The sequence below is a fragment of the Eublepharis macularius genome, chromosome 6, assembly GCF_028583425.1.
Source record: "Eublepharis macularius isolate TG4126 chromosome 6, MPM_Emac_v1.0, whole genome shotgun sequence".
NCBI lineage: Eukaryota > Metazoa > Chordata > Lepidosauria > Squamata > Eublepharidae > Eublepharis > Eublepharis macularius.
Window position 1 is genome coordinate 38530700 of NC_072795.1, and position 27083 is coordinate 38557782.

The 27083-nt window shown below is 38.1% G+C and overlaps 1 protein-coding gene across 3 annotated transcripts in view; it reads left to right on the forward strand.

The window, feature by feature from the left end:
* The window catches only part of PLOD2 (procollagen-lysine,2-oxoglutarate 5-dioxygenase 2), an 83677-nt gene extending 57468 nt beyond the window's left edge, over positions 1–26209 (forward strand). For 2 of the 3 annotated variants that reach the window (XM_054982714.1, XM_054982716.1), the window contains 12 exons: positions 6423–6548; positions 8828–8949; positions 10600–10704; positions 11687–11812; positions 13334–13475; positions 14596–14658; positions 18920–19033; positions 19220–19285; positions 20807–20911; positions 21266–21412; positions 22261–22386; positions 24973–26209. In XM_054982714.1, coding sequence (XP_054838689.1) covers positions 6423–6548; positions 8828–8949; positions 10600–10704; positions 11687–11812; positions 13334–13475; positions 14596–14658; positions 18920–19033; positions 19220–19285; positions 20807–20911; positions 21266–21412; positions 22261–22386; positions 24973–25128 — 1398 coding nt within the window. In that variant the 3' untranslated portion in view covers positions 25129–26209. The remainder of the gene's footprint in view (positions 1–6422; positions 6549–8827; positions 8950–10599; positions 10705–11686; positions 11813–13333; positions 13476–14595; positions 14659–18919; positions 19034–19219; positions 19286–20806; positions 20912–21265; positions 21413–22260; positions 22387–24972) is intronic. The other variant, XM_054982715.1, reaches the window with a different exon arrangement.
* Positions 26210–27083: the final 874 nt, after the last annotated feature.

Genomic DNA, 27083 nt, shown 5'->3' on the forward strand with positions numbered 1-27083 from the left:
TTCATTTGAAGGACAGGAGGACAGAGACAATCTATGAGAGGAGGATATTATTTCGGGGAAATAGTACATGTTCTTTGGGGAGATGGGAATATTTTTGTACAGGAAAGGACAGAGGTGATGCATGAGAGGAGGTTAATCCTGGGCGGAAAGAGACCTTCGGGGAACAAAAATCTTCCCAACAGGGCGGGTAAGGGACGGAGAGCCTGGAATACCAGAAAGGAAAAGCCTTTTAATCTGGAAACAGACCCTGGGTAGAAGTTGCCACAACAGCCAGAATCCATCTCCCCAATGGGGTGGCCACTAGCACAATCCATCTCCACAACCCATGGGGAAGGAGGTTAAAATTCCCCTTGTGGGGGAGGGGGGTGCATTCGCACCTGGCAAGGACTGTGAGTCCTCACAGGAACCCACTCAGCTTGGCCCCTGAGCCTGGCAGTGGCACAGAAGCAGATGCTTCAGAGACCTGAAGCACCGGAAATCCAACAGCAGTTCCTCCCTGTCTAACTGCCTGCTGGAAACTGAAACCACTCACCTGAGAGCTGGGGGTTATATATCATTCTGCTCTCATAGAGCAGAATAGGAGTTCTCTGGTTGGCAGCCAGAGCTGCCTATCAAGTTTTGGAACGCTGACATTGGTGTTCCCAGGGCTGCAGAAGTCCATCCTCCACGTTACCTAGAGAATAGATTGATTGGTGCCAGGCTGTCTGCAGTGATGAACTGAAAAATGAACCAAATGAACCGCCCGAAAAATCATAATAGTTTGTCAGAATTGTGCTCCAACAAATTGCTGGTTCATGACCCCCCCCCCCAACAAAAAAGCATGGCCTAGTTCGTGACGAGCTTTGGTTTGTATTTCGGTTTGTGCTCATCTCTATTTCAGACCATGTTTACTACTTTCTTTACCCAATTTTATTTTATTAGCCTAAGAGATTAGCAAAATATAATTCTTTCCACATTGGGTTATCCCAGAAAGCTTCCTGATTGTGATGCAAAAATAAAGTTCCTACTTTTTTTCTGATTTGTTTATGCTAAATCATAACTATGCTAAGTTTTCTATTTAGTACATTTAACAACAACAACAACATTTTTTCTCACAATAATATACTGCCCTTGAGGACAACTTAACACCCACTCAGAGCGGTTTACAAAGTATGTTATTATTGTCCCCACAACAAAACACCTTGTGAGTGGGTGGGGCTGAGAGAACTCCTAGAAGCTGTGACCGACTCTTAGAAGCTGAGTGACCAAGGTCACCCAGCTGGCTTTAAGTGGAAGAGTGGGGAATCAAACCTGGTTCTCCAGATTAGAGTCCCATGCTCTTAACCACTGCAGCAAACTGGTTTTAGTTTTCTATTTAGTATATTTTCCTCTATCTTTCCTCCAAGAAGCTCAAGGTTGAATACATAACAGGTGTTTTTTTCTCACAGCAGTCCTGTGAGGCAGGTTTTGCTCAGAGAGATGATTGGCCCAAGGTCACCTAAAAAGCTTCATGGTATGATAATGATAATGATAATAATAACATTCAATTTATATACCGCCCTCCAGGACAACTTAAAGCCCACTCAGAGCGGTTTACAAAGTATGTTATCATTATCCCCACAACAAAACACCTTGTGAGGTGGGAGGGGCTGAGAGAGCACCAGAGAACTGTGACTAGCCCAAAGTCACCCAGATGGCTTCAAGTGGAGGAGTGAGGAATTAAACCTGGCTCTCCAGATTAGAGTCCCGCGTTCTTAACCACTACACCAAACTGGCTCTCTGATGGGTATGATGTAACTTAATTTGTAACTTAACTTGTGCTGTTACATGGAACTCTACTAGAATTCTGGCAGTGTTTAATTTTAGTTATTCAGAGTCCCCTAATAAGCAGCTAGGTCCAGCATTTAAGGATGGGGGTACAGAAGGGATACTATTTTCAGGAAAGGGGTGAGCAGATGCAAGGAGACAAGTGACAAATGACACTTGAACGGCAAGTGTATTTCTCCCTGTTCACTTGCCCTCCACTCAATCCACTTGCCAGGCAAGTGTCTTTCGTCATGTGTAGCTTGGCCCTGAAGGAAAAGGAGGCAAGGAGACTGAAGGAAAAGGAGGCAAAGAGACTGACAGGAAGGACCTTGAGAGTAAGGGTATTTGAAGGGGGCAGAATAGGCAGTCCCTCTTGCAGTAGATTTTTTATGGGAACTACATGCCCACCACAGGCAATAGCTATGCCCTCTTTCCTGGAATGTGAACTAGGTGCAACATTGGGGAACGGTGCTCAGAAGAGCCACAGAAAAAGCCACATGTAGTTCCCAAAGCACTGAGTAAATCACAGAATCACAGAGTTGGAAGTGGCCATACAGACCTTCTAGTCCAACCCCCTGCCCATATCACTGATTTATCATTTATCACTGAAATATCACTCATTTAGGGTGCATCATACACTTCAGCCAATCTATTTCATGCAGTATCCAGTGCGTAACATGTATTAAGCAGGCAAAGAAGACAGTTTCCTTTTGTTGACCTCTTTTTGGTTTCACATGCCAACACACTGACTTCATGAAACATAAACACACCCTGCTTTCTCAAGCAGACACATTGCAAGGGGTGTAAGCAGTTCATCAGCACACCATGGCCATATTTAGTTTCAGTCTGAGGTGCTGTACAGTTTCAAAATATTTATATAGTGTCTGGTACAGAGGCAGAAACAGAACTTTGCAATACTCACACATATTTGTACTTATTGCAGTATATTCTTGATCTTTTATTCAGTTAATGTAAAAAGTGTTGAGTTTCCTGAGTCTGATATTTAGTCATAATTTTAGCTGATAAGGCACTTTAACAGCCTGATAAACAGGATTAAGGCTATTTATTTGCTTTTTAAAAATATATAATAGATTTTTATTGGTTTTTTAAAAGGAAGAAAAAAAACCTTTTAGTATCAGGTTCGTGTACAAGATAGTCATTATACATCCAAAATTTCAAGAAATTTGCAATGCAGACATCAATCCATAGGGAAAGAAACTGAGTAATTGACTACCCCGCCCTTTCTCCCCATTTATAAAATACACAGTCCATTTAGATCTCTCCAAGCACCTTTTAAATTCCGTGCTCTTTTACCCAACTACTCAATTCCTTTTCTCATTTCTTACAATTATTTATATTCTAAGTGAACAGCTTCTTAAGGCACACTTCAATCCTTTAATTCTTAAGCCTAGGGTACTAAGCCCATAGCCAGTCCAGAGACAAAGCTAAAAAAACCCAAAACAAACAAACAGCCACATCTTTATATTCTATTATTAGTCCTATTATTTGTGTATATCATTGACTAAATAGTTTCTTAAAGGAGAAAAGTATATATAATTTTTTTTTGTAACAGCCTACCCTCCGTCTTTCATACATCAAAACCCAAGCCATCGGAAGTTTTGTACTTGTATTTTCATTACAAAAGGCAAAAGAAAAATGTATAGGTAGACTTAGCTTAACCAATAGTTTAAGTTCTGAAATTTAACAAATTTACAAAGTTCCCTCTACCTCCCTGGTGTTTCCCCTATTAGTTCTAGAAGATATCTTATCTCAACATCTTTCTTATACTTTTATTTAAAGGAAAGGAATCCAAAGAATAAGATAAAGGGTGAGAAGGAAAATAGAAGACTACTAAGACCCATTTGCCACACTCCCTCTAGTCCAATAACTAAATATAAACAATATCTAATGTGTTAGAAAAGCATAGAAGATTGTATTAGGTCTATATTAAACCGCATCAGAAGGAGGCATATTAAGCCTAGTTTCTTTCCAGATTCTCTAAGTTTTATGTTAAAGCAATTTAAATAGCATTTAGAACATGGACATATAAAAATCACAATATATCCCATATACCATCCTTATTTGCGAAAGCCCCTAACAACCCTATTAATCCACCCTTTTAATCTCACTTCAGTTTAAAGCTCTATGCTATATAAACAGAAAAGAAGAGAGAGGGGAAGGAAAGATAAAGGAACAAGGGTCACACTTTAAGTTTCATTTTGTTTCTTCTTTCTCCCTCTGGAATAGTATTGAAACTCTTTCTTTCCAATGATCAGCCATAACCGACTCTTTTTGCCTTCTAGCCATTCATGCGAGGTGCCATTAGATATGTTATAATGTCCCTGTTTATCTCTCTTCATCTTTGTGATATGTTTCTTGATTGGAGTATGTTGTATGCTTTGTACTTCATACAGAAGCAGTACGCTAAAACTCTTCCTCACAGCTTTCTTTTCACCACGTTCCTCCCACTTCTTCTCCACTTTCTGTACTTTCCGAGAGGAAATCTGATTTTCTTCTCCATTTTGTTGGGTGTATTTTTCACAATTCCACTCTGATTTTCTTTTAGTTAGGTCTGTCCCATGAAAATTCTCTTCTGACTTGGCATCTCACACAGTGCTCATGTCTGTTTTTATTCCAAGTGTTTCGTTTGCTTTTCTTAATACACAATCCATCAGTTTAGAAGTTGCAGCTTTAAAAGTATCTCTTCAGAAAACGCCATTTTGTCCACTCACTTACAAATGTTCAATCACAGATCTTTTAAAACTGGTAAAAAGCTCCTTTGCTCTTACAATTTGTAGTCAGAACGTTTTTTGCTCCCCAGCTGTCCATTTCAGGAAACCTCTCCTTATGCTTCACTTCTTGAGTGTCAGTTTCCTAGTCTATGAGGCGGCTGCCTCGCCAAGGGATGATAAAACCCCCCTCATCAAGCTGTTTAGCCATCATAAAGCAATAAACAATACTCTTACTTAGAGAAATGTCAAGTGAAATCACTCTTTTTCGGTCTTTCAGTTGTCCTTGCATCTATCTTTTTCAGGAATCCTTGCTTTGTTTTTGCTTGTTTCAAAGTTGTGGGGTTCATAGCTTATGCGCCATTAAGGCTTCTTCCTCGGTCCTTGCCTTTGAGCTGGTGCGGGGGCTCCAACAGGGGGTTGCTAATCCCCATGAGCTCCTCCACCTTGCTCTGGTCTACCCCCCTCTCTGTGGGGGAGTCTTGGGGGCCCGAATCCTCAGGTCCCAGGGGATCAGGAAGATCACAGTACTGAGCTCATAAACTCGGCTGCCGTGACATCGCCACACCATTCCGGAAGTCAAGGCTATTTATTTGTTGGTTACATGTTTTTTATCCCACTGGAACTTTATATGTGACAAGCCCATATGTAGCCTTGCATCTGCAAAGTTGCTGCATTGTGCACCTTTGGACCATGTTTTGGGACTCGCTCAAAAATATCTTTTCATTGACACTTCTCACACACTATTGCACAGCATTGTGTACAACTTATATGTATACATGTGCCAGCTGATTGCAGAACAATGGCTCCACTTTTATCGGTAAAGCTATATTAAAAATGGTGATAACAGAGCCAATGTGGTTTAGTTAGAGTATCAGGCTAGAACCAGAAAGAGCCAAGTTAAAATAGCTGCCCTTCCAGGAAGTTTATTATTTGGTCTTTGGCCCCTCAGCCTAAACTACCTTAGTATGTCTGTGTGAAGTTTTTTGGGGGTGAGGTGCGTGATAAAATGGAGGAAGGGGAGATCCATGTACACTATCCTGAATTCTTTGGAGGAAGGCAAGATGGAAGTATGATGGAAGTGTAATAGATAGATCCTGACCCTTAATAAAATCTCTTCTTATGACTTCCGATACATTGTAAGAACCTTGTGCTGAAACATCCCTGTAGAAATACAATAAAGGGACCATAGGTTTATTATCTATAGATCTAGTGCAGCAACTGTGTTTAGGATATTTCAGTGATAGGTTCAGAATTCTTTCCATTACAGCTATATTTCCTAAAAATTACTGTAAGTGAACTGCTGGTACAGTGGTTAGACTAACTGGGAGACCCAGGTTTGAATCCCTGCTCTGCCGTGGAAGTTTGCTTGGTGATTTTGGACTGGAAACACACACATAGCCTAACTTTACCTTACAGGTTCATTGTGAGAATTAAATGGAGGACAAGAGAATAGGGTACCCATTAGAGAGAAAGACAGGATATAAGTAAATATTTTTTTAATATTTTCATGTATGTTCATGTTGTATAACTGCACTTATCCCACAGGATTATCCATTAAAATAGTTAACCCTCTTTGCTATCAGCAGTTTAAATAATTCCTCAGAAAGCATTTTACATGGACGGTTATCTCAAGAGACAGTGAGTGATATGGATTCTTCTTAATATAATTTAAACTGAATGTGTGTGTGTAATTGGAGTCTAAAATCCACAATCAACACTGCTACTCATTTATACGTTGCACAAAATAAAAAGTAACTTATTTACCCTTGTACCTATAGGTAATTTATCTTCCAAGCTATATAGTGTGGTGCATTAGGGAAAAATACAAGATGGTCACACTGTTGTAGACTTTGAAGTTAATTTTAAAGTAAATATATGTTTTTTTGTCCACAAATTACCTTTCAGGAGATTCCAACAGTAACAATTGGTGTTTTCATTGAACAACCAACTCCTTTCCTGTCTAGGTTTTTAGACAGATTATTGACTCTAGAATATGCAAAGGAAAAACTTTCTCTCTTCATTCATAATAATGTAAGTACTTTATAACTAGTTGCTAATTGTACAGTTATATTATTGCATATTTGTAAATGACTCAGTCTAGTAATATAGACTGATGGCAAGGAGATCATAAAGGTTGGCTCCTTTACCGTATGATAAATAGTGTGTGTGTGTGAATAAATAATGTAGGTTCACAAAAGAATATCCAACACATTCAGATCCACCATTCCATACAATTCAAAGTCCATGTTAAACTCTTACTAAAGGTCAAAGTACATAGGATACTCAGTTGTGAGAATGTTTTCCCTATGGGATTTTTTTGTTTTGTTTTTCTTCTCAAAGCAAATGCAGGGAATTGTGATCTGGACTGGAAGTTTGTGTTTCTGAGTGTGTGCTTATCTTTTCCCCTCAGAATCACACTCTTCAAGCTAATTCTTGTCCCTTGAAGGCAAAATACAAAAAATATATGACTTTATATAGAGGACAGAATGCTGACTATTGGGAATGTCTATCGTGGGAAAGGAAATGAGGCAGAAGATGTCTTGTCATTGAATTCTGAAGTTTAAGTAATGAGGACAATTTCAACCATGTTCAAGATGCTATCGTTGGAGAGAGACTACATATGTACAAATATATATTTCTTTTAGTTTTAGTTGGGCTTTTATCCTGCATATTTGCGGGGGGGGGGGGCAGGGAATTCCCATTTTTGTTTGCTTCTTTTATGCATTTTTACATCAGTTGATACCAGTCTAGGCATCAATTTTTATGGTGAAGTTTCCCTAAAATTATATTAATAAGGATCAGAAAGGACAATTGCAGTCTTCTGGGTTGAGGCAAAACTATGAAAGAACCTTGTTTTTGACTCTACACAGAGTTATTACAAAATTCCAACACCTTTTGGAGGTTGAAAATCAGATTCTAAACATTATGGAGTTGATTACACTTGGGAGGGGATACAATTGAGTGGGGGGGAGAAGCGTTGTTGATCTTGGACTAATTTCATCTGCCTTCTGTTGCTGGATTTCTAGTGTTATTTTTTACTGTGTGGACTCCTGCTGTTTTACCATAATATTTTGAGTAAGTGGTCTGTTCCAAACTCCAAGTGAAATATATTGGCATCACAATTATATTTTAAAGCAGAGAGCAAAGCCGGAGATTTATAATTTTGCTTTTAGATAAATTGCCATTGGCTCTCAGGGACACAGCTTTGCAAAAGAAAATCCAAGTGTAGCATTATGAATGGTAGAAATTTCACCTGAAGGTTCTATGGGAATAGTCAGTCCAGTAAAGCTGGTCTGTGTGTGTATATGAAAAAAATAACTTGAGTTAAGTAGCAACACATTGTTCCTTCTGCTCAAAAACTTGGTATTGTATTTCGTCGTCTTAGACTTTTCTTCTCAGAGTTCATCATTATCTGAATTCTGTTGTTGAAGTTTTCAGATGTTGCTAAAAAAACAATTCCTCCTGATGATTCCACACACTGTTATTGAAATGCTCTTGTATTTTCTGTTCCTTACTACCATGTTAAGCCTCTTGTTTCTCTTTTGAATTCTAACGCCTACCTTATTTGTACCACATGCTAATATGTTTATGCTTCTTAGTTTCCTTACTGGTGATCTTTTTCTTTTCACAATCTATTTAAAGTGATGGTGTTTACCTTTAGATATATTCACGGTATGCAATCTAGTGCAGATATTCTCAGAACAACACTCACAGCTATTCCACCTTTTATATTTTCCCATTATTATTAGATTTGTTTGGAACCTGTAATTTCTCTGGAATATATATGTATGTAACATGTATAGTGGTTGTAGATGTTCAAGTCATTTTTCTGCTTTACTTTCATTCTGCCCCACAGAATCAAATGAGATTCACGTACCCTAGTGGTTGATCTGTTAGGATATAAGAGGAAGAGAAAATCTGGAGCAAGACTAGAGAAGCAAGACACCAGCGTGTATAACTAGGGTTACCATCCTCCAGGTGGGACTTGGAGATCTCCCGAAATTACTACTGATCGCTAAATAACAAAGATCAGTTCCCCTGGAGAAAATGGCAGCATTGGAGGGTGGACTCTATGGTGTTATACCCCAATAAGGGCCCTCCCTTCCTCATGCTCTACTCCCAAATCTCTAGGAATTTCCCAACCCAGAGTTGGCAACCCTATGTATAACCCATATCAGACTTGATGGATTATGGCTTCGATTTCCAACTAGCCTTTTGATACACTGCAGTCTGCCACTGGCTTAATTTAATGTCTGTTTAATTTTCTTGTAGGCCTGATGCCCATTAACTTTTTACTTTAATGCTTTCAGGAGGTCTACCATGAAAAGCATATCAAGAAATTCTGGGAAAAAGCCAAGCATGCTATCAGTACTATAAAAATTGTTGGACCTGAAGAAAATCTGAGTCAAGCTGATGCCAGGAACATGGGAATGTAATAACATTTTATTTTTCCTTTCACAGTTACCCTTTTTTGTAGATTTAAATGTGTAGGGAAAGTGATGAAAATATACAAATAACACATTTTAAATGAAGTTTCACAGCCATGTATTGTGGCACTTCCGAGAGATTTGTGGTTGCTTATTTGAGGAAATACTTACTTATTGTTGTTTAAGATGTAACCATCATCTGAATTTTCAGCTTGTGTGTTTAAAATACAGAGAATAATTGGTTACATAAGAATACATCATCTTTCTTTAGAGATAACAAAGGTCCTAAACATGTAAATGAGAAGTATCAAAATTGTATTTACATAGGCACATATAAACATGTAGTCAAAGGTCCAGCATTGTGGTTTAGCTTTATCACTTCAAATACATTCTATAACATATTCAGTGAGCTTCCTGCCTCTTGTACTCTGTTTCTCTTCACTACCACATACGGACATATGTACACTTGTAAACCAAAGTAATTCTGATACGGAAGCACATAGAAATCTCTTTGATAACAACTCAAGCAATTTCCTGTTGCAAAGTTGACCAAGTCATTGGCAAGATTATAAATATCAATAGCGAACTTTTCCCAAGAGTGCTGGAATCCAGTTGGATCTAGAAATCTCAACGGACAGACCATCACACTTTTTCTTCTGAGTCCCTGTCTGTTCTTTGACAAATCCCATAAGAAACCACAATGTCCTTCACTCTCAAATGACCTCTTTCCAGGCCAGTGAAAAATAATAAATTGAGGATGCAGCACATGCTCAAGGGTTAATGACATACAGCTGGTTTCTGCCTCGTGAAGGGACTGTTCTAAAATGAGAATTTAACCAGTTGTTGCACATTCTGAAAGAATGGAACCCTCTAGATACATAAGGGATGTTATATATTCAGTCTTACAAAAATTAAGTACGCTTGAGCTTTCACGATCACATCTTGAAATTATGTTTGTTTATGTTCTCACTATGTGCTGTGTTTGTATATTTTAGCACAAGTCTCTGGTAGATAATGTTCTGCATTGTTAAACCAGGCAACAATTCATATTTTTTTTGTAAACTTTGTAAGCATAATTCTAGTGACATGATAAAAAAAAATTCCAACATGTTTTCCACATTGTATCTATCACTTGGGCAGAATAATAGTAAAGCATTTTGTATTCATACTTATTTATATTCGCAGTTGGTTATTTAGGTATTAAATATAGAGATGAACACACATTTCACTCATTTTTTTTCCTAGAAGGAGTAATACAGTATGGGAAGGGTGGGTTTCGTTCACCTCGGGTGAGGTACACCCCTTTTTCCCATGATGGGAAGTGTGAGACTTTTGTTAGCATTTTAAAACTGGGCTAATTCAATCACAGAGTTTCTAGAACCTCATCTGAACTGGCTCTAACTTAGCAAAGATTTGAAATACTGGAAACATTGGGAGTGAATCAGGAGATTTCAAAACTACTGGTTACAAATATTTCAGCATATTTTTGAATTTCCCCAAATTGGGCGCAGTTGACCTTCAAAAATCCCAAATATCCTTCAAAATGATAATTGTTATGAAGACGAGAAGTAAGATTGCTAATCATATTATGTCTGCTTAAAATTGTGAGCTGTTATGTCCAGTGCTAATGGCTTGCATTTCTTGTCTTTTTCAAGGGACATCTGTCGCCAGAACAAAGACTGTGACTATTATTTCAGCATAGATGCTGATGTTGTTTTAACAAAACCACAGACTTTAAAGCTCCTGATAGAACAAAACAGGTATGTGTGAGATAGGGAGGAAGCGGGAACATTACCCATGTCAGTCTTGTCTTAGTTTCATTGTGCCCTTGAAACGGCTTTGTCACAGGATAAAAGACATATATCTCATAGGGAGAGTATTTCTGTACCCTTCTATGTGAAGTTGTCAGCAGGACTTTGAGTGCTCTTGTTCAGTGCACTGTCTTCAGTGTCATTAGTCTAGACATATGCCATGGTGATAGAGATTCTTCTGTGTTGTCTGTGCATCTTGGTATAAATCAGTTCCTGTTCACAGGTTAAGATATATCTTGGGTTTGGAGACAATGTGTCTGCTAGTGGAGGAATCATTTTCACTAGGTGCCAGTTAAGAATATAAGTAGCTGCCTTATCAGTCAGACCATTAATCTACCAGGGACAGTGCTGTCTACTCTGATTGGCAGAAGCTTTCTAAGATCTCTGGCAGCGTTCTTTCCAAGCTGAGCTCTTTTAAGTGGAAATGCCAAGGATGGCATCCAAGATCTTTAACTCACAAAGCATGTGTTCTTCCATTCAGTTATGGCTTCTACATTTCACACAACTGTTGCTACATTAAAAAAAATCCCTTTGAGTTCATTTCTCTGTGAAATTGTATTTTATCCATGTGTGTGTTATGTGCAAATCCAAAAGCATGCTCAAACCTGCATATGCCTACCTCAGAAATGTCCACTGTGTCTGTTCATCTCTCAAAACAATTGGAAGCAATGCTCAGGAACCAAAGAGGCTTACATCAACAACCATTCCATTCTATCCCCTTCCTCTGATTCCTCCAGAATTGTAGATCTATTCCTCAACTTCTATAATTTACGTTGAATCTTCCTTAAATGTTTGCTTTTAAATTGAAAGGTTGGATAGTGGTTTTTGTTTATTTAAATCTGCTATACAACTAAATGCATGATATTGAAGAGCTCGGTGTGTTACCACTTTTTGTTAATCTTTTTTTTTTTTTAACCATGTCTTTTGACAGAAAGATGATTGCTCCTCTTGTTACCCGTCATGGGAAGCTCTGGTCCAACTTTTGGGGAGCATTGAGTGCTGATGGATATTATGCTCGATCTGAAGACTATGTGGATATTGTCCATGGAAAGAGAGTGTGAGTTAATCTTATATTGTTTAGTAATTCTGTGTGCAAATAGATGTTAGTTGGAAAACTCCTTTTTGAATATAATAGGTTTCAGTTCTCAGGTGTGTGTATTTCACTGCAGCCTGTGTGCCACATATCATGCTCCTCCAGCAAATCCTCAGGAACAGACTGCGGGAGGCTTTAGGGAGTGGACTGAAGAAGGAGTGGACAGCAAGGATCCCATTTGTTCCACTATAGAAATTGGGTTCCAACCTGCTATGCTCTATGTATATTTTTGAAAGTCATATTTTCTGTGCTGAATTTCTTCACTAACACATCTTTAGCACTTCCAGAATAATTTACCCCACTTTTCTGTGTTTAAAACATGCTGTGACGAACAGGACTAGTTGTAGTTTTGCCTTTTCCAGAGGACAGCCAGTGAGAGCTAGCAGAATGCTAGGGAAAGGGGCAGTTGAAAGTCTGTTGGAAAGTCAGTTACTGGGAGGACAAAGTTTTGGAAGCTACTAATGGAGGCAGCAGAAATATATCTGGCTGTTTAAATCTGTTCTAATACCTAGTAATAATTCCCTGCTTAACCACATATCTTTGAGTTTTAAAATAATTTACCTCAGTGTTCTACATTGTAAATAACATCTATTCTTGTTTCTGTTTTAACCCATGCTGGTCTGAAGTTGTTGGCTGAGGGAAAATAACAAACACACACACAAACCTCAGACACTCTGGTCATGACAAATGGCCCAAGTATAAATAAAAGTTGGCAGCATATCAGGGAAAGTGAAACATTAAGTTGGCTTTCCTCAATAGTCCAGGGCAGTAGCTGGATGAGGGGAAATAAACATAGGCTGCCTGTCTGTGCAGCCTCTGGGAAGAGAGGTGAGCTGGTGAGGATTTGGGTCAGGGTTCTCTGCTTGAAAAACAGAGGTTAGACGGGTGGCATATTGTGACTGCCCTTGACTGTCTGTGAAGCCCCAAACCTGTATAGGGAGGTTTATGGTAGGTAGTGGTGTGAAACAGGTCACAGATCTTTCTGTGAGAAACTGTAGCAGAGAATTATCTGCTATGGTTTTGTTTGTTATCTGCCTATAAACTTGCTACTGTATAAATAGGCACCAATATAAAGATGCTAGGGTCATGTAAATAGCTACCCCTTAGTGTTAAAAGTAATTTTAGACTATCTTAATATTTCTCATTCTCCCAGTGGACCTGCTACTGAATATTCCACAATAAATAGATTAGTCTCCTTGGAATATAATGTCTCTAAAATGCACTATAGACACCTTGCTTTGGGGAGTTTCTCCATAAAGAAAAGTTTATTGAAAACTAACAGTACTTTTATCCTATTTCAGTAGTGTGTCCCTAACAAACAAACTGCTTCAATAATGTTATCTCTCTTTAGATTTCCAGTGCAAATTTGTTCTTAATCAGAATATTTTGAAACATTTTTTTTTTTGCTTTGCAAGTTTTCAAAATGAATAAAAGTGGAAACATTTCTAGTATCACCCTCAGCTTCATTTTGTATTTCTTTCATAGAGGTGTATGGAATGTTCCTTATGTAGCTAATATATACCTGATCAAAGGACAGACCCTCCGATCGGAGATGAAAGAGAGAAACTATTTTGCACGTGAAAGATTGGATCCTGATATGGCTCTCTGCAGGAATTTCAGGGAAATGGTAAGATGCATGTGGTTTGGCTGCTTTTAAAATACCTTGTAAAGTGTGTTTCCACATTAAAATACTAGCCAATTTTTGTGAGCAAAACTCATTTTTGTGACTTCTTCAGAAGGTAAATGACAGCAGTTAAATGAATTCAGAATAGAAATTGTATTCTTGAATACTGAAAATTAATAACTATTATAGTCTGCCTACTTCTGAATGCAAAATTATTTTTTATACTGTGAACTTTTCACTACTGGTTGCATATGGTAATTTTAACATCACACAAATGTTCCATTTTTCACCTTAAATCTTGGCTTTGCCCGGGATTAATAATAGATCATAAATCCTACATATTGTTTGAATGATACAGAAGCACTTGCGCCAATATAATTGTTACATTTTCCAATTGTCTTGTTCAAGGGCATGAATGATAGATGTTGTTATTTCAAGGCAGATGAAATTTGCTAAACAGGAGCAATGCTCCATGCTGTTACTGGCATTTTCTAGACACTAGCATTATGAGAATGTATTTGAATATCATGATAATACAAATGTAAATCTGTATTTGTACTGATATTTACACTAGTTCCAGGGCAGAAACAAATGACAGCTATTTCCAGACAATTTAGCATTGAAAAAATAATTTTGCTGAATTGAACAAGAAAAGTTGGCAAGTATTAAAGTTTATTCCCTCCTTTAACAAGGCATGACTTCTTTTGTTCGTACTCATTTTACAGACCAAGCCCAATCAATATTCTCTTGTTCTCAAACTTCCTCATCATCAGTTATTTCAATCTGTGCTTACTGTGTGCTCGTGTTCTGCTAATCTAACTTGGTGGCTCATCAGAAACTGCCTTCTTTATTCAGCCTCATGCTGTGAAGCAGCCTGGTATGAGCTAGTTTGTCCCCCACCCCCTTTCTGTACTGCTGCAGATAAGAAGCTGATAGATCAAGCTTTTAACCTATACATGATAAGCTTTGCTTGGAGCTGCATGCTGCTCACAGAATTCTTTCAGAATCTGAGCTTTTGATTAAGGGATGTTGTTTATCTAATACAGCATTGGAAACCCAATTGCTCTAACAATGTGAAATAGCAAGGAAAGGTCAACTGATATGGTCTTCTCCTTCATTTTAGACTTTACAAAGGGAAAAAGACTCCCCTTCAGCGGAAACATTCCTTATGCTCAGCCCCCCAAAGGTTTTGATCTCTTTTTTTTATTCGTTAGTTTTTTCATTTACTACAATGCAAAATTACTTTTGTTAGAGAAGATCCTTCCCTTCTCTTTGTTTACCCTGGAACAGTTTTGTGAGATTTTTAATCATACATATCAGTTTACTTTTTTGGTGACCATGTGAAAATAGTTTAAAATTAACTATTTTAAATGTCAGCCTCTGTTAGTGTACTGAAGCATGTATAAAAGAACAACAAAAAGGGTACAACTTACAGAGCCCAACTTCTAATAGCCAAGCTCTGGCCCTCATATGGCTAGGTATATCGATACAATAGAGACAGCCACAGCTATGATATAGGGGCTCTGCAAATCTAGGAAAACTAGATTTCAGGAAAGTCTTACTGTTTTGTTTTTAAATAATTTGGGGGCACAAGTCAATAAGGGCATCTGTATGTATGCAGACATTGCAATAAAAACCTTATCAGAGTTCAGGCAGCATGGCATGTGAAAACACAGGGAGTAACCACCAGGAGCAAGCAAGGAAAGGCAGCCATCTTCAGTTTAGTTTCTCATGCCCAGCCACTTCTCTCCCCTTGCCACACTGGCAGTTTGAGGGGTAGATGGGCAGGAGAAGGTAGAAAGCTAAAAAGCATCACAGGGAAGAGGGTTCCACCATGGTGAGGAAGGGAATGGAAGAAGAAGCTGGAGGGGGACAGAGTAGTCGGGAATGGGATTTCCCATCCCCTGTGGCGGGATATCCCATTCCATATGTTCTCACTTGTTGTATATTCATACCAGCATGTTTTAAAATTTATTTTCATTTATTTTAAAAATTACAGACTCTAGCATTTCACATACTATTACCAAAATACAGAAGTCTATAAAAAGAACACACCATCTAGTTACTTTTGCTCTGCATAGCAATACTGGTCTTTAGAGGTCTCCCATCTAATTACAAACCAAGGCAAACCTTGCTTAGCTTCTGAGATCTGACAAGACTGGGCTTGCCTGGACTATCCAGGTCTATGAAAGTTCTGGGATATCCAGAACTATCAAAGCTACATTTCAAATTGGACTTTTAAAAGGGAGGGGGAGTGAAAAAAGAATTAGAATATAAATCCCAGTTTAAATGGTATCTGTTTTCCGGTCATCAGGTCATGAGATAATCAGAACATACATGGTTTTGTTAAATACAACATAATGGGCTGCATCTGGATGCAGTTATGTGGGTTGTTGGAGCCATGTTCTCTAATTCCAATTATTCATTCCAGCCTCTGAATCTATCTAATGTATTGCTGCTCTCAAGGTTCCTTCATTCAAACACCTGTTTACATATTTTGCTCAGTGAAAACTGAAGTTCAGGGCAGAACTGATTGTGGTTTCCCTTCATTTCATATGAGAAATTGTGTCTTGAAAGCAGAAGCACAATTTTAAATACACATGCTGTTGGAAACTTGATTTATCACTGAATTTCCCCAGTTCTATGTGGATGTAATTCCATTGAAAATAATGGAACATAAAACTGGACAGTGATCTGATGTATTTGAATAGCACAGAGAAGTGCTACATAAACACTATTTATTTAGCAATATTTGGCCGTGCTTTTTTGATGCACCTTGTGTGTGTGTGTGTGTGAAAGAGAGAGAGAGAGAGAGAGAGAGAGAGAGAATTTAATAAGAACCATGGATTCAGTGTATGTATAGTTTGTGTATATTAGAATTATAGCACTTATTTTCCAGATCAAAAATAAAGATTTGCACTTTATCCCTAAAGATTTGAACTAGTATATCTGTCTGCAGTGCTCATGCAATATGCTATGAGGTAGCATTTTGTATATCCTATGCTAAGTACTTGGGGAACTTCCAGGCAACAGCTGCCTCGGTGACAGTAACCACAAACCCAGAAGGAAAACAGGAAGTGCTTCAAAGCCTATTATCATGTGGGTTTAAAGCTACTATCACTGGGTTCTGTGCAGTGATTGGTGTCCCACACTCCTGCTTCATGCTGATCCTACCAGCAGTATAATTTGGGTTAGCTGGGCTGGCCTTCTTGATGCCTGCCTTATAGATGGCCAGAATGCAGTGTGCCAGCCACCAAGAGAACAAATAAGATTGCTGACACATCTTGATTTGGAAGTGCAGAAAGCCTTAGAATTGGGTCATAATAAATACAGATGCATGTATTATTGAAAACGTAGAGATGTTAGACTGAAAACAATATTATAGTTTTTGTAATCTCCAGTTTACTCAGTTTAAGGAGTAAGCATGTCCATTACAGTTCTACTCATCAAAGAAGTTTCTAGAAAAGTGAATAAAATAATTCTCAACATGGCCAAATCTGTGGATACTTAAATCCAGAGATGGAAGCCAGGAACAGATAACAGGTCTTTCTAAAAACATGAAAAACACATCAGATTTGCAGAAAAATCTGAAATCTATTTTTTTTAAAAAAAACCCTATCATAGAAGCAGTACGTGTAGCTTGGTATCTACAACTATATTGTCAGTCTTCCAGCCTGGGCTTCTGTCAGTAAAGGGTGGGGGCAGTGTCCTTTCAAAGGTTGTTTTGGGCTCTGAGAGAGGATGCCTCAAGGCTAGGCACAGCAGCAACCACTGGGAAACTTGCTACCGCACGTCTTGCGTGACTCACCCAGGACTGGCTGCTTACAATTATTCAACAGCAGACACCCCCCTCCCCCTACAGCCAGTGTGGTGTAGTTTAAGAGTTTCAGATTAGGATCAGATTCAAATCCCCATTCTGCTGTGGAAGCTCACTGGGTGGTTGACACTCTCAGCCTAACCTACTTGATAGAGTGTTGTGAAGATAAAGTGGAGGAGAGGAGAAAGATATAAGCTCATTTGGGTCACCATTGTGGAGAAAGGAATGGTATAAATGACTAATAAATATAGCTGGAGATGGGGGGGGGGCAGATAAAAGGTAGGCTGGTGGTGGGTAAGGACTCGAGAGAAGGAAGCAAGGAAAGTATGAGGGCTGCCAGGATGAGGAAAAAAGGAAATATGTGGGAAGGAGGGTGGAGGAGAAAGTAAGGTGACCCCACAAGTCCTTTTAGGTTCCTCAATGCACAACTGGTCCCGACTTGGCTGGCACAGCAAGTCAGCCAGTTTTTCCATGTAGAGGCTGCCAGAGGGAGGAAAGAGGGAAAGATGAAGATGGGGTGGAGGGCAGGTAAAAGTAGATTGATTAGTGGATGGGAAGGAGAGGAGGAAGCAGGGAAAAGTGGAGAAGCTATGGAGGGCTTTCAGGAAAGGAAAAGAAAAAAATAGTGGAGGAGGGGAAAATTATATGTGCCCCACAAGTCCTTTCTGGTTCTCCATTTGTACTATTCTGACAGAGACCTTTTTAAAATTCTAGGTGTTTAACATTCCTCTTAAAATCTTGGTTCATCTGTTTCAACCACAAAGCTCCATGTTGCTGAGGCAATTTCCTATCTGGTCCCAGGAGGAGACTGCTTGCAGGTAGCAGAGCATGATTCTTACATGCTCCTTTTAGACTTGTTAGTGCCAACAGTCAAACTCTGTTCCCCACTCCAGAAAGATGTATGTGTGCAAAAGCAAAAAGGGACAATGTATTTAGAGGGGGGATACTGGAGAACATCTTGCACAAAATGCCCCAAAATGTGTGCTCCATATTTATAAATTGAGGTAACTGATGAGGAATCATTTTCAGGACCCTGTTCATAAGGGGACATTTACTGTTTCTTTGTTCCATATGTTTTGAAGCAATTGTCTTCAGACCTAAATTTCTGAGAAATATTAAACACCTAGAATTTTAAAAAGGTCTCTGTCAGAGGGTGTTAAGCCCTTTGCCTGACAGATGCTCCATCACAATGCCAACTGATGATGCATGCCTAAAGAGGGACAAAATCAAGACTTTTGTATATAGGTATTGGATTCAAACATTTGCAGCACTTTCTTTCTCCCTCTGCATCTTAATTTCTGTGCATTGTAAATGAACAATGGGCATTTTCCATTACATGTACAGATAACAAAACTTCCTCTCTGCAAATCCTAATCAACGTTTACTCACTGCTGGTTCAAGATTAGTTTAGTAGTGTCATTTCTCTTAATCCTCATCCCCAAATTGTCAAAGTTCAGGAAAATGAGGAATGTGATTTGAATAGTTATATTGTAATGGGGTGGGTGGGTGGCATTGATAACAATGGATATAAATGAATTTGAATAGCCAAACACTGAATAACATAGCTCCTTCATTGTTTCAAAGTTTAAAATGTAATCACTAACATAGAGATTTTTTTGTCTGGTAATAGGGTGTTTTTATGTACATCACTAACAGACATGAATTTGGGCGACTCTTATCAACTGCTAACTACAATACTTCTCACTACAACAATGACCTCTGGCAGATCTTTGAAAATCCTGTGGTATGTATTAAAATATGTAATAAATTCATCTGTTGCAAGTTTTTTAAGGCAGTAGATAATAGGTTTTTTTTAAATGAGGCTTTTGTGTTTTATTTTTCTTGCTGATAAATATTGAAAAATATCCTGCATTGTAAACATTTCAATGTCTTGGAAATGTAACAATTTTCTTCAAAACATTATTTTCAGGACTGGAAGGAAACCTATATAAATGCTAACTATTCAAAGATCTTCACTGAAAATATAGTGGAACAGGTGTGTAGAAGTTCTCATTGACAAAGGTATTGAAATGGATGGTATGATTCCAAAAAACAGTAACAGAAAGCTATTGCCTTCTTTCCCTCCATTTCTGGACTTCCCAGGAGCATTTTGCTGATCAGTGTGAGAAACAGGATATTGAATTAGATGGAATGCTGGACTTATAAAAACTGTGTTTTTCATGGAAGCTTGCTCAGGTGGCCCTCTTTGACTCATGACATGCCAGCGTACACTATGTGTTCCCCCAACATGGGTGTCAGTCTATGGAAACAGGACACGTTGAAGTTGACTCCCTCCCCTTCCAGCAAGAAATGCAAGCTCTCTTGAGTCAAAGGTTCTTTAATGAGAAATCATAGTTCCAGCATATATATGTCCATAGGTTACACAGAGGCAAGTAAAAGCATCTGGCTGTACACAGGTCTCTTGTTGAGAATGATGTACTGAGTGCTTGTTACAGCATTTCTATCCCTCTACACAAGCCCCCGCCCCATCCTCGGTGCCCATCCAGCTGGGTACAGTCAGTGGGAGAGAAGGAAGGAGCTGTCCCAAGGCTGCTGCGGCGAGCCACCTCAGATAAGAGCTCAGCCATCCCGGGAACTAGACAGCAACTGTGGAAAACAGACACATGAGACTATTGCAACATACTCAGAGTAGGCAATATGGAAGGACTGTGGGCAACAGACCTGACAATGGGAAATCCTATCCAAATCCTTGGAGCTAGTATGGCCTTGGGCACCTGTTTGGATAGCTCACATTTTTGTGCCAGTCATACTTTAAAGAAACCAAATTACTGGATAGGAAAATGTATTTTCCTCAAATATAAGAAAAATGGAAAAATAAATAGATATATGACATAGTGTGGCCACTTGCAACATGTGATAGGAAACTGCTCCATATTGACCAACTCTAGCAGATGTTGAAATGTTTTCTTCTTTCAGATAATTGGAGATTTCATATAACTTTTTCTTATGCGCTGCCCAAATGCAGTATACAGAATAACCAATTCATAACTATTTTGGGGTCAACATAACTAAGGGGGAAAGGATGCTGTTGTCTTAGCCGATGTCCAAAGTTCTAAGAGAAGCAAAGGACTAAGAGCAGGATGTGATTACCTGTTAGTACCTCACCATTTTGTTCCAGTACAATCTCTGCTCTGTATCCCTACCTCCTCTATGCCAGTATTCCCACCTTCTCTTTTGTGACTTATTTTTAAGCCGGAGTTTTAATGCCATTTCTAAGTACTGAATTTTAATTGACATGAACCACTTTCAGACATGGCCTGAAAAATAGGATAAAATATAATATAGTATATAAAATATAATCACAAGCTGAGTTCAACAGACAACATTTATTTATTTATTTATTCAAGGATGGAGCCTGGTTGGACAAAGAATTCTTTCCATGGAGATTGACTAAATTCTGAAATGTAACCCCAAAGTTCTCTGGCAGTAATATCCTGTACAGCACATAGCACAAACTGTTAATGCAACATCATTTTTGTATATTTCCCTCTTGTAGCCATGCCCAGATGTTTTTTGGTTCCCCATATTTTCTGAGAAAGCCTGTGATGAACTGGTGGAGGAAATGGAACATTATGGACAGTGGTCTGGTGGCAAGCATCATGTAAGCATGATTTCTGAAAAGAATTTTTAATGTTTGGTTTCATGTAAATAATAGAAGTTTCAATTATATTATGTTGTTAAAAGGCAGGAAGAACCGTGTTAATGATCTTAACCCATCCTGTGCATGCAGAAGATGGTTTCTGAGTGCTGCTATGTGGGGAATCATGGGACCCTGTTACAGGGAATGGCCAGAATTCTGCAACATGCATGCATCTTGACACAGGCTGGAATGGGAGAGACAGTCAGGGTTTCATTAACCTCTCTGGTATATGTGAAGGGATGTTCCTCTACTGCCAGAAGCCAGTCCAATAAAATAGGTGGGGAATGAACAATGTGATGTATTTTCTTTTTTTAGGATAGCCGTATCTCTGGAGGATATGAAAATGTTCCAACTGATGACATTCACATGAAGCAAGTTGGGCTGGAGAATGAATGGCTGCATTTTATTAGAGAATTCATTGCACCTGTAACACTGAAAGTATTTGCTGGCTACTATACAAAGGTAAGTTAAAGTTGTTAACAGGTCTGTCATAGAGGATTCAATGCAGTGAAGAGCCAGTGCAGCACTGTGTGCCAATACATTAAATTTCACAGCACTGTATTCTTCCCTCTTTTCTTCTCCACTTGCTAATGGGAGAGCACAAGGAATACACAAGGAATAGTAGGTCCATGAATGCCTCCCATATATCCCCATCCAGTCTCAATCTCTGCAAGGGTCCATTTGATTGGGCAAGTAAGGATTGTATTATTTATGTACGTCTTAGGGAGCATTCCTAAACAAGGCTACTCAGAAGTAAGTCCCATGTTGTTTATAGTGTTTACTTCAAGTAAAATGTTCTTAGAATGGCATAGTTAGTTATCTACAAGCAAAATTGTGAAGATGGCCTGTAGCAGAAAGAGTGAGCATTACAAATTGCTGTGTCCTTTGCTATTCTAGTTCATGTACCTTAGTTTATGCTTTTGGAGAGGTAGAAAAAATAGAAAATAGAATATGAAAAAAGTTGAAGTAAAAACACAAGGAGTCTGATTAGATTCAACCAATCTTGTACAATATGACCAGCAGTATATTTGGATATCAAATTTATAAAACTGAAAAAGACTAAATTCTTGAATAGTATATTGTCATCATATAGATTATAGCAAATTAATGGACAAAATACCATTCAGACAATAAACATATCCTTGGGAATCTCTCATATATGTATGTAGTGTTACAGGAGTTATCTAATGCTGTAGATTGTCTTATATAAAAATCTTACTGCACATTTGAGTGAGTAGAACTTTATCTTAAAAAGCATCACATTCATTCCAAAATATATTTTCTTCAAAAATTCCATTATTTCTTTTCAGGGCCATGCCTTGCTAAATTTTGTTGTAAAATACACTACTGACAGACAACGTTCTCTCAGACCTCATCACGATGCATCTACATTTACTATCAACGTTGCACTCAACAAAGTAGGACAAGATTTTCAAGTAAGTTTGCAGTGCATCCAGTTAAGATTGTTATTTTGATCTTTGTGATTAGTTTCCACTAAAATGTTTTTTATAGATACCCACAAAAAAATGGCATCACGATCATAAATATCTGAAACATCCAACTGTGAGAGTGTATTTTGCACTGAAACATATCATTGGATTAGGACATAAGACTGGGGTAGTTAATGGGTATTGGGAAAGGGCATGGAAAGGAAGCACTATGAACCTTGTTTTCCTGAAGGGACATTTTGCAGATGGTATAAGGGGAAAAACACCCAACCTACATGTATTTTTTATTTTATTTTGCATTTGAATTTAAATATTTTACATGTCACCCTGAAAAAACACGATGGTAGTAATGATAAGTTCTAAAAAAAAATCAGACGAACCAATAAATACATTTATTTATATATTTATTTATCAATAAATACACTGATTAATTGATTTACTTCGTTTACTTCACTTGTCCTTTCTCATTGAGATACAAGGAGGATTACAAGATAAGAAAAAAATTCAGCCAGACTGCATAAGATATCCAGTAAACAATGCAATAGGAGTGGGATTGCAGAAATTAGAAAACAATACAAATAGAAAACTGTCTAAGGCATCACATACCATTATTTCAAGAGTGGATTACAAAGGTACAAGGCAGTACAGTAAAGGCAATATGGCACACAATGGATATTGCAATAGTCTACAATTTTGTTCCCATTATAAAAGCACCCTCCTGATCTGTACCATTATGCTGTAATTCCGATAACTTTATTAAAATGACATCCTGACTGTTTCTGTTTTGCATGGCAAGGGAATGGCAGGCAAAGATTTTTGTGTGTGACTAAACAGCTTCTTAGAGAGGCTTTTTGGAAATGATACAGGTGAACAGTTGCCGGTAGTGCCAAATGCAAATTTATGCCAGTGCACTAAAACATTTAGGGTACTTCAGTGTATATTTATGAGTTCTTATAAGAACTGGTGGTATGTGCCACTTTCTAACAAAGGGCTCATCATGATTGGTGTCCAGGCTGTAGAAACGTTATGGAGTATGAATCAACATGTCAATTAGCTGTCATGTTAAGCAGTATATTTTCAGTTACGCAGATAGGCTTTTTAATAATGCCTCTTTGTTTAAGCTCTTGCTCTGTATTTCCACCCTTTAGTTTGGCTCTTTAATTATAAAAGGTTGCAATGCTGACCCCTGATCTATAAGCTTTCCTATACATACGAAGAATCATGAGAATGGAGCAGAACAGAATTCAAAACAATAAATATAATTAAAGCTATACATATTGCCCAGGGGAGAAAGGGAGGGGCAGACAGAATTCATTGGGTTCAATAAAATATGTGGATAAATAAAAATGTTTAACCTTGCACCCCAAACCAAACTGGTTAGGTTTCAGTTGGCTATTTGCCATGAGGAGGTTCTGTAAATGAAGAACAGTTTTAAAAAGGGCTTCTCTCTGGTAGCTGTGGGTCTACATGGCATACCTCAGGGGGGTGGATTAGGCCTAGGGATATCTTCACTCACTCATGCCTCACTAGAATTATGTATATATTATTTTTTAATTGTAACCTGCTTTTTCCCACTTAATGCAGATTCAAAGCAGCTTACAATGTCAAAGACAGCAACAGTAAAAATCAATACCACAGTCAAACCCTGGTTACTTAACCAGCCTAGCATTGATCAGCAGACAAAATCCATAGAGAAAAGTACAGAGCATGGGTCATACCTCTGCCCTTGATCGTAATATTCTCTCAGCAAGCAGGCAGACAATATTGTCTGCAGAATGTCTAGTATGCCATTGGATTTTACAGAAGGGTTCTGTATCTGAATTTAAGAGCCAGAGGAGTTATCCGTGTTAGTCTGTAGTAGCAAAATCAAAAAGAGTCCAGTAGCACCTTTAAGACTAACCAATTTTATTGTAGCATAAGCTTTCAAGAATCAAGGTCTCTTCGTCAGATGCATAGTACAGAAACTGGTCAAATATAGAAGAGGAGGGGGGAGGAGGGGAGGAGAGAGAAGATGCATCTGACGGGGAGAGCTGTGGTTATCAAAGGCTTATACTACATAGGAATTGGATGGTCTAGCTGTTTTACTGCTGCAAACTAACACGGCAAACTCCTTTGAAGCCTCACCCAAGCCAACTGACCCCCACACCAAAAGGAGATGTTTACATTTACTAGCAAAGGAATGTTTTGGTTGCACCCTCCCTCTCCCCCCCTAACTGCATCTTCTCTCTCCTCCCCTCCTCCCCCTCCTCTTCTATATTTGACCAGTTTCTGTACTATGCATCTGACGAAGAGAACTTGATTCTCGAAAGCTTATGCTACAATAAAATTGGTTAGTCTTAAAGGTGCTACTGGACTCTTTTTGAATTTAAGAGAAGTCTCAAATACCACAGGGGATTAAGGTGGGATATTGTACCCCCTAAGTATATTATTGGTGCAGGTTATTATATTTGTATAGAATGGAACTGTAATTCTGTGATCTTTAAAACACCTTACACTGCAGAATCTCAGTTTCTAATGATTTTCATTGAACAACTTGAAGACTGCAGTCTAAAACTTTTTTTTATTCTCTTATAGGGAGGTGGATGTAAATTTTTGAGGTACAACTGTTCAATTGAGTCCCCTAGGAAAGGATGGAGTTTCATGCATCCAGGAAGACTTACTCATTTACATGAAGGGCTTCCCATTTTGAATGGAACAAGATATATTGCGGTATCATTTATAGACCCTTAATTTTATTCCCCTGGCCTATTAAAAGACAACGTTTGGCTCCTGATGATAAACTCTTATTTATAATACTTCTCCCAGAAGATGGTGATAAAAGAAGCTTCTTCTAGAAAACTGCTTTACTTTGGGCTAAAATATTGGGAAAACGTTTCTTAGTTGTTGGAAATCAAGCATCTGCTCTGAGCCTTGAGTCACAAATAAAAAACAAGCATTCAAATTCTCTCATTTGCTGCCTTTAAAGAGAGAATTCCTCAATGTAGACTTTTCATAAGCATTTCCCATTCATAATATGATGAAGATAAGGTGCATTCTTTGCTCAATTAGAGGATATCTGCACATATTTATAAAAAATCAGTGGGTCATAGATAAATGCAAATTATTGGTGGTACAAATATATGTTGTTTCTTCAGGTATTAAAAATGGTTCTTAAAGAAGAAACGTTCCAGAATGGAACTCCCTTTGATTCACCAAGTGCCCTTCGGTCAATCTGTGCTATTTAGAAAATAAACTTTTTGCACCAGATTAGTGCTGGCAATCCAAACTCCCTCTCCAGAATTTTAGTAAACGTTAATACCAGCATGTTTTGAAAAGAAAATTTTCTGCTCCTATTTAACACTACTTGAATTTTTTTATCAGGAAATTGATAAATAGCTGAAGTTGCTCTTTTTAAATTTTGCGGGTTTTGACTTGTCTTTTGTTATCAAGGGATCAGTTTTAAATAATCCCTGATGTGCCTACTGTTTGTAATTTAAAAGTTACACTTGAAAAAAATGCTGAAACAATGAAACCTGAGGTGCTAAAATGCACACTTTTTAAAAACGCCTAGTGAAAAATAAAGAAATATTAAATTAAGAAGGTTTTTATTGTGTCTGCTTTTAAAGATATACTGCATTTGATCTCTGTTTTGTAAGCAGAGAATCCTATGGGGCTCCCCCCCCCCTCCGTATGATGTTTTGGAGTGTGTATGTAACTTAATGAGTGCCTTGCATTTTTCAATTCTAGGCAGGTTTTAGCAGTGAAGAAATTTTTCATATCTGCATTTTGTGACTTTCACTTGAAAAATGAAAATAAAATCTTTCTGAAGTAACGGGGTTTTTCATGTTTCTTGTGCGCTGGATTTCTACAGGTAGATTTACAGTGCAATCATAATCAGAGTTACTCCAGTCTAAGCCCATTGGATTGCACTGTTAGTGCCATAGGCTGCTGCTTAAGGGCCACCCCATGAATCATAAAGTAGGGAAAATGCAGTAAATGTACATTTTTCTTGAATGGTTATTGTTCCAAGGTTGGCCTTAAATGTGAATTATCATATAGTATTGATTAAATCCTAAAGTTTCAGCTTGATATAGACCATAAGTCTGTTGGCTGATAAATTTTGTTTTCAAGCAACAGCATACTTAATAGTTCTCCTATGATATTCATTACTACAGGATGAGGTGGTTTTATTTATTAAACATAGTTATATTTCTGTCTTTTCCCCAGACAACAGAGACCCAAGGCAAAGTTAGAGAGGGGGAAAAAACTTTAAGACATTCAAAGACTAAATAACAATAAAAGGAACAACAGTCAATGAAAACTGCAATGTATCATGCCCATTTAATAATCCACTACCTAAAAAAAAATCTAGACTATGTATGTGCAGTTTGGTTCAGAATTTAGATTAAAATATCAAATTTTGGCTGATTTGGTAGAATGCGGGTACTCCAAATCAAAAATCAAGTATCCCAAATTTTTACCGAATTTTCACAAAAATTCAGTAAAATCCAGCTGTTGTTTTCTATGGAAAAATCATACTGGAAGCTATCCTGTGGGCTGGAGGATTATTTTTCAACAAAACATCCTCAAATTTGGGGGGACCCTACTCCTGACTGTTCTCTTAATGACCCCCCAGTTTCATGAAGATTGGACTCGGGGGCAATTTTATGACCCCCCAAAGAAGATGCCCCATACCCTCCATTATT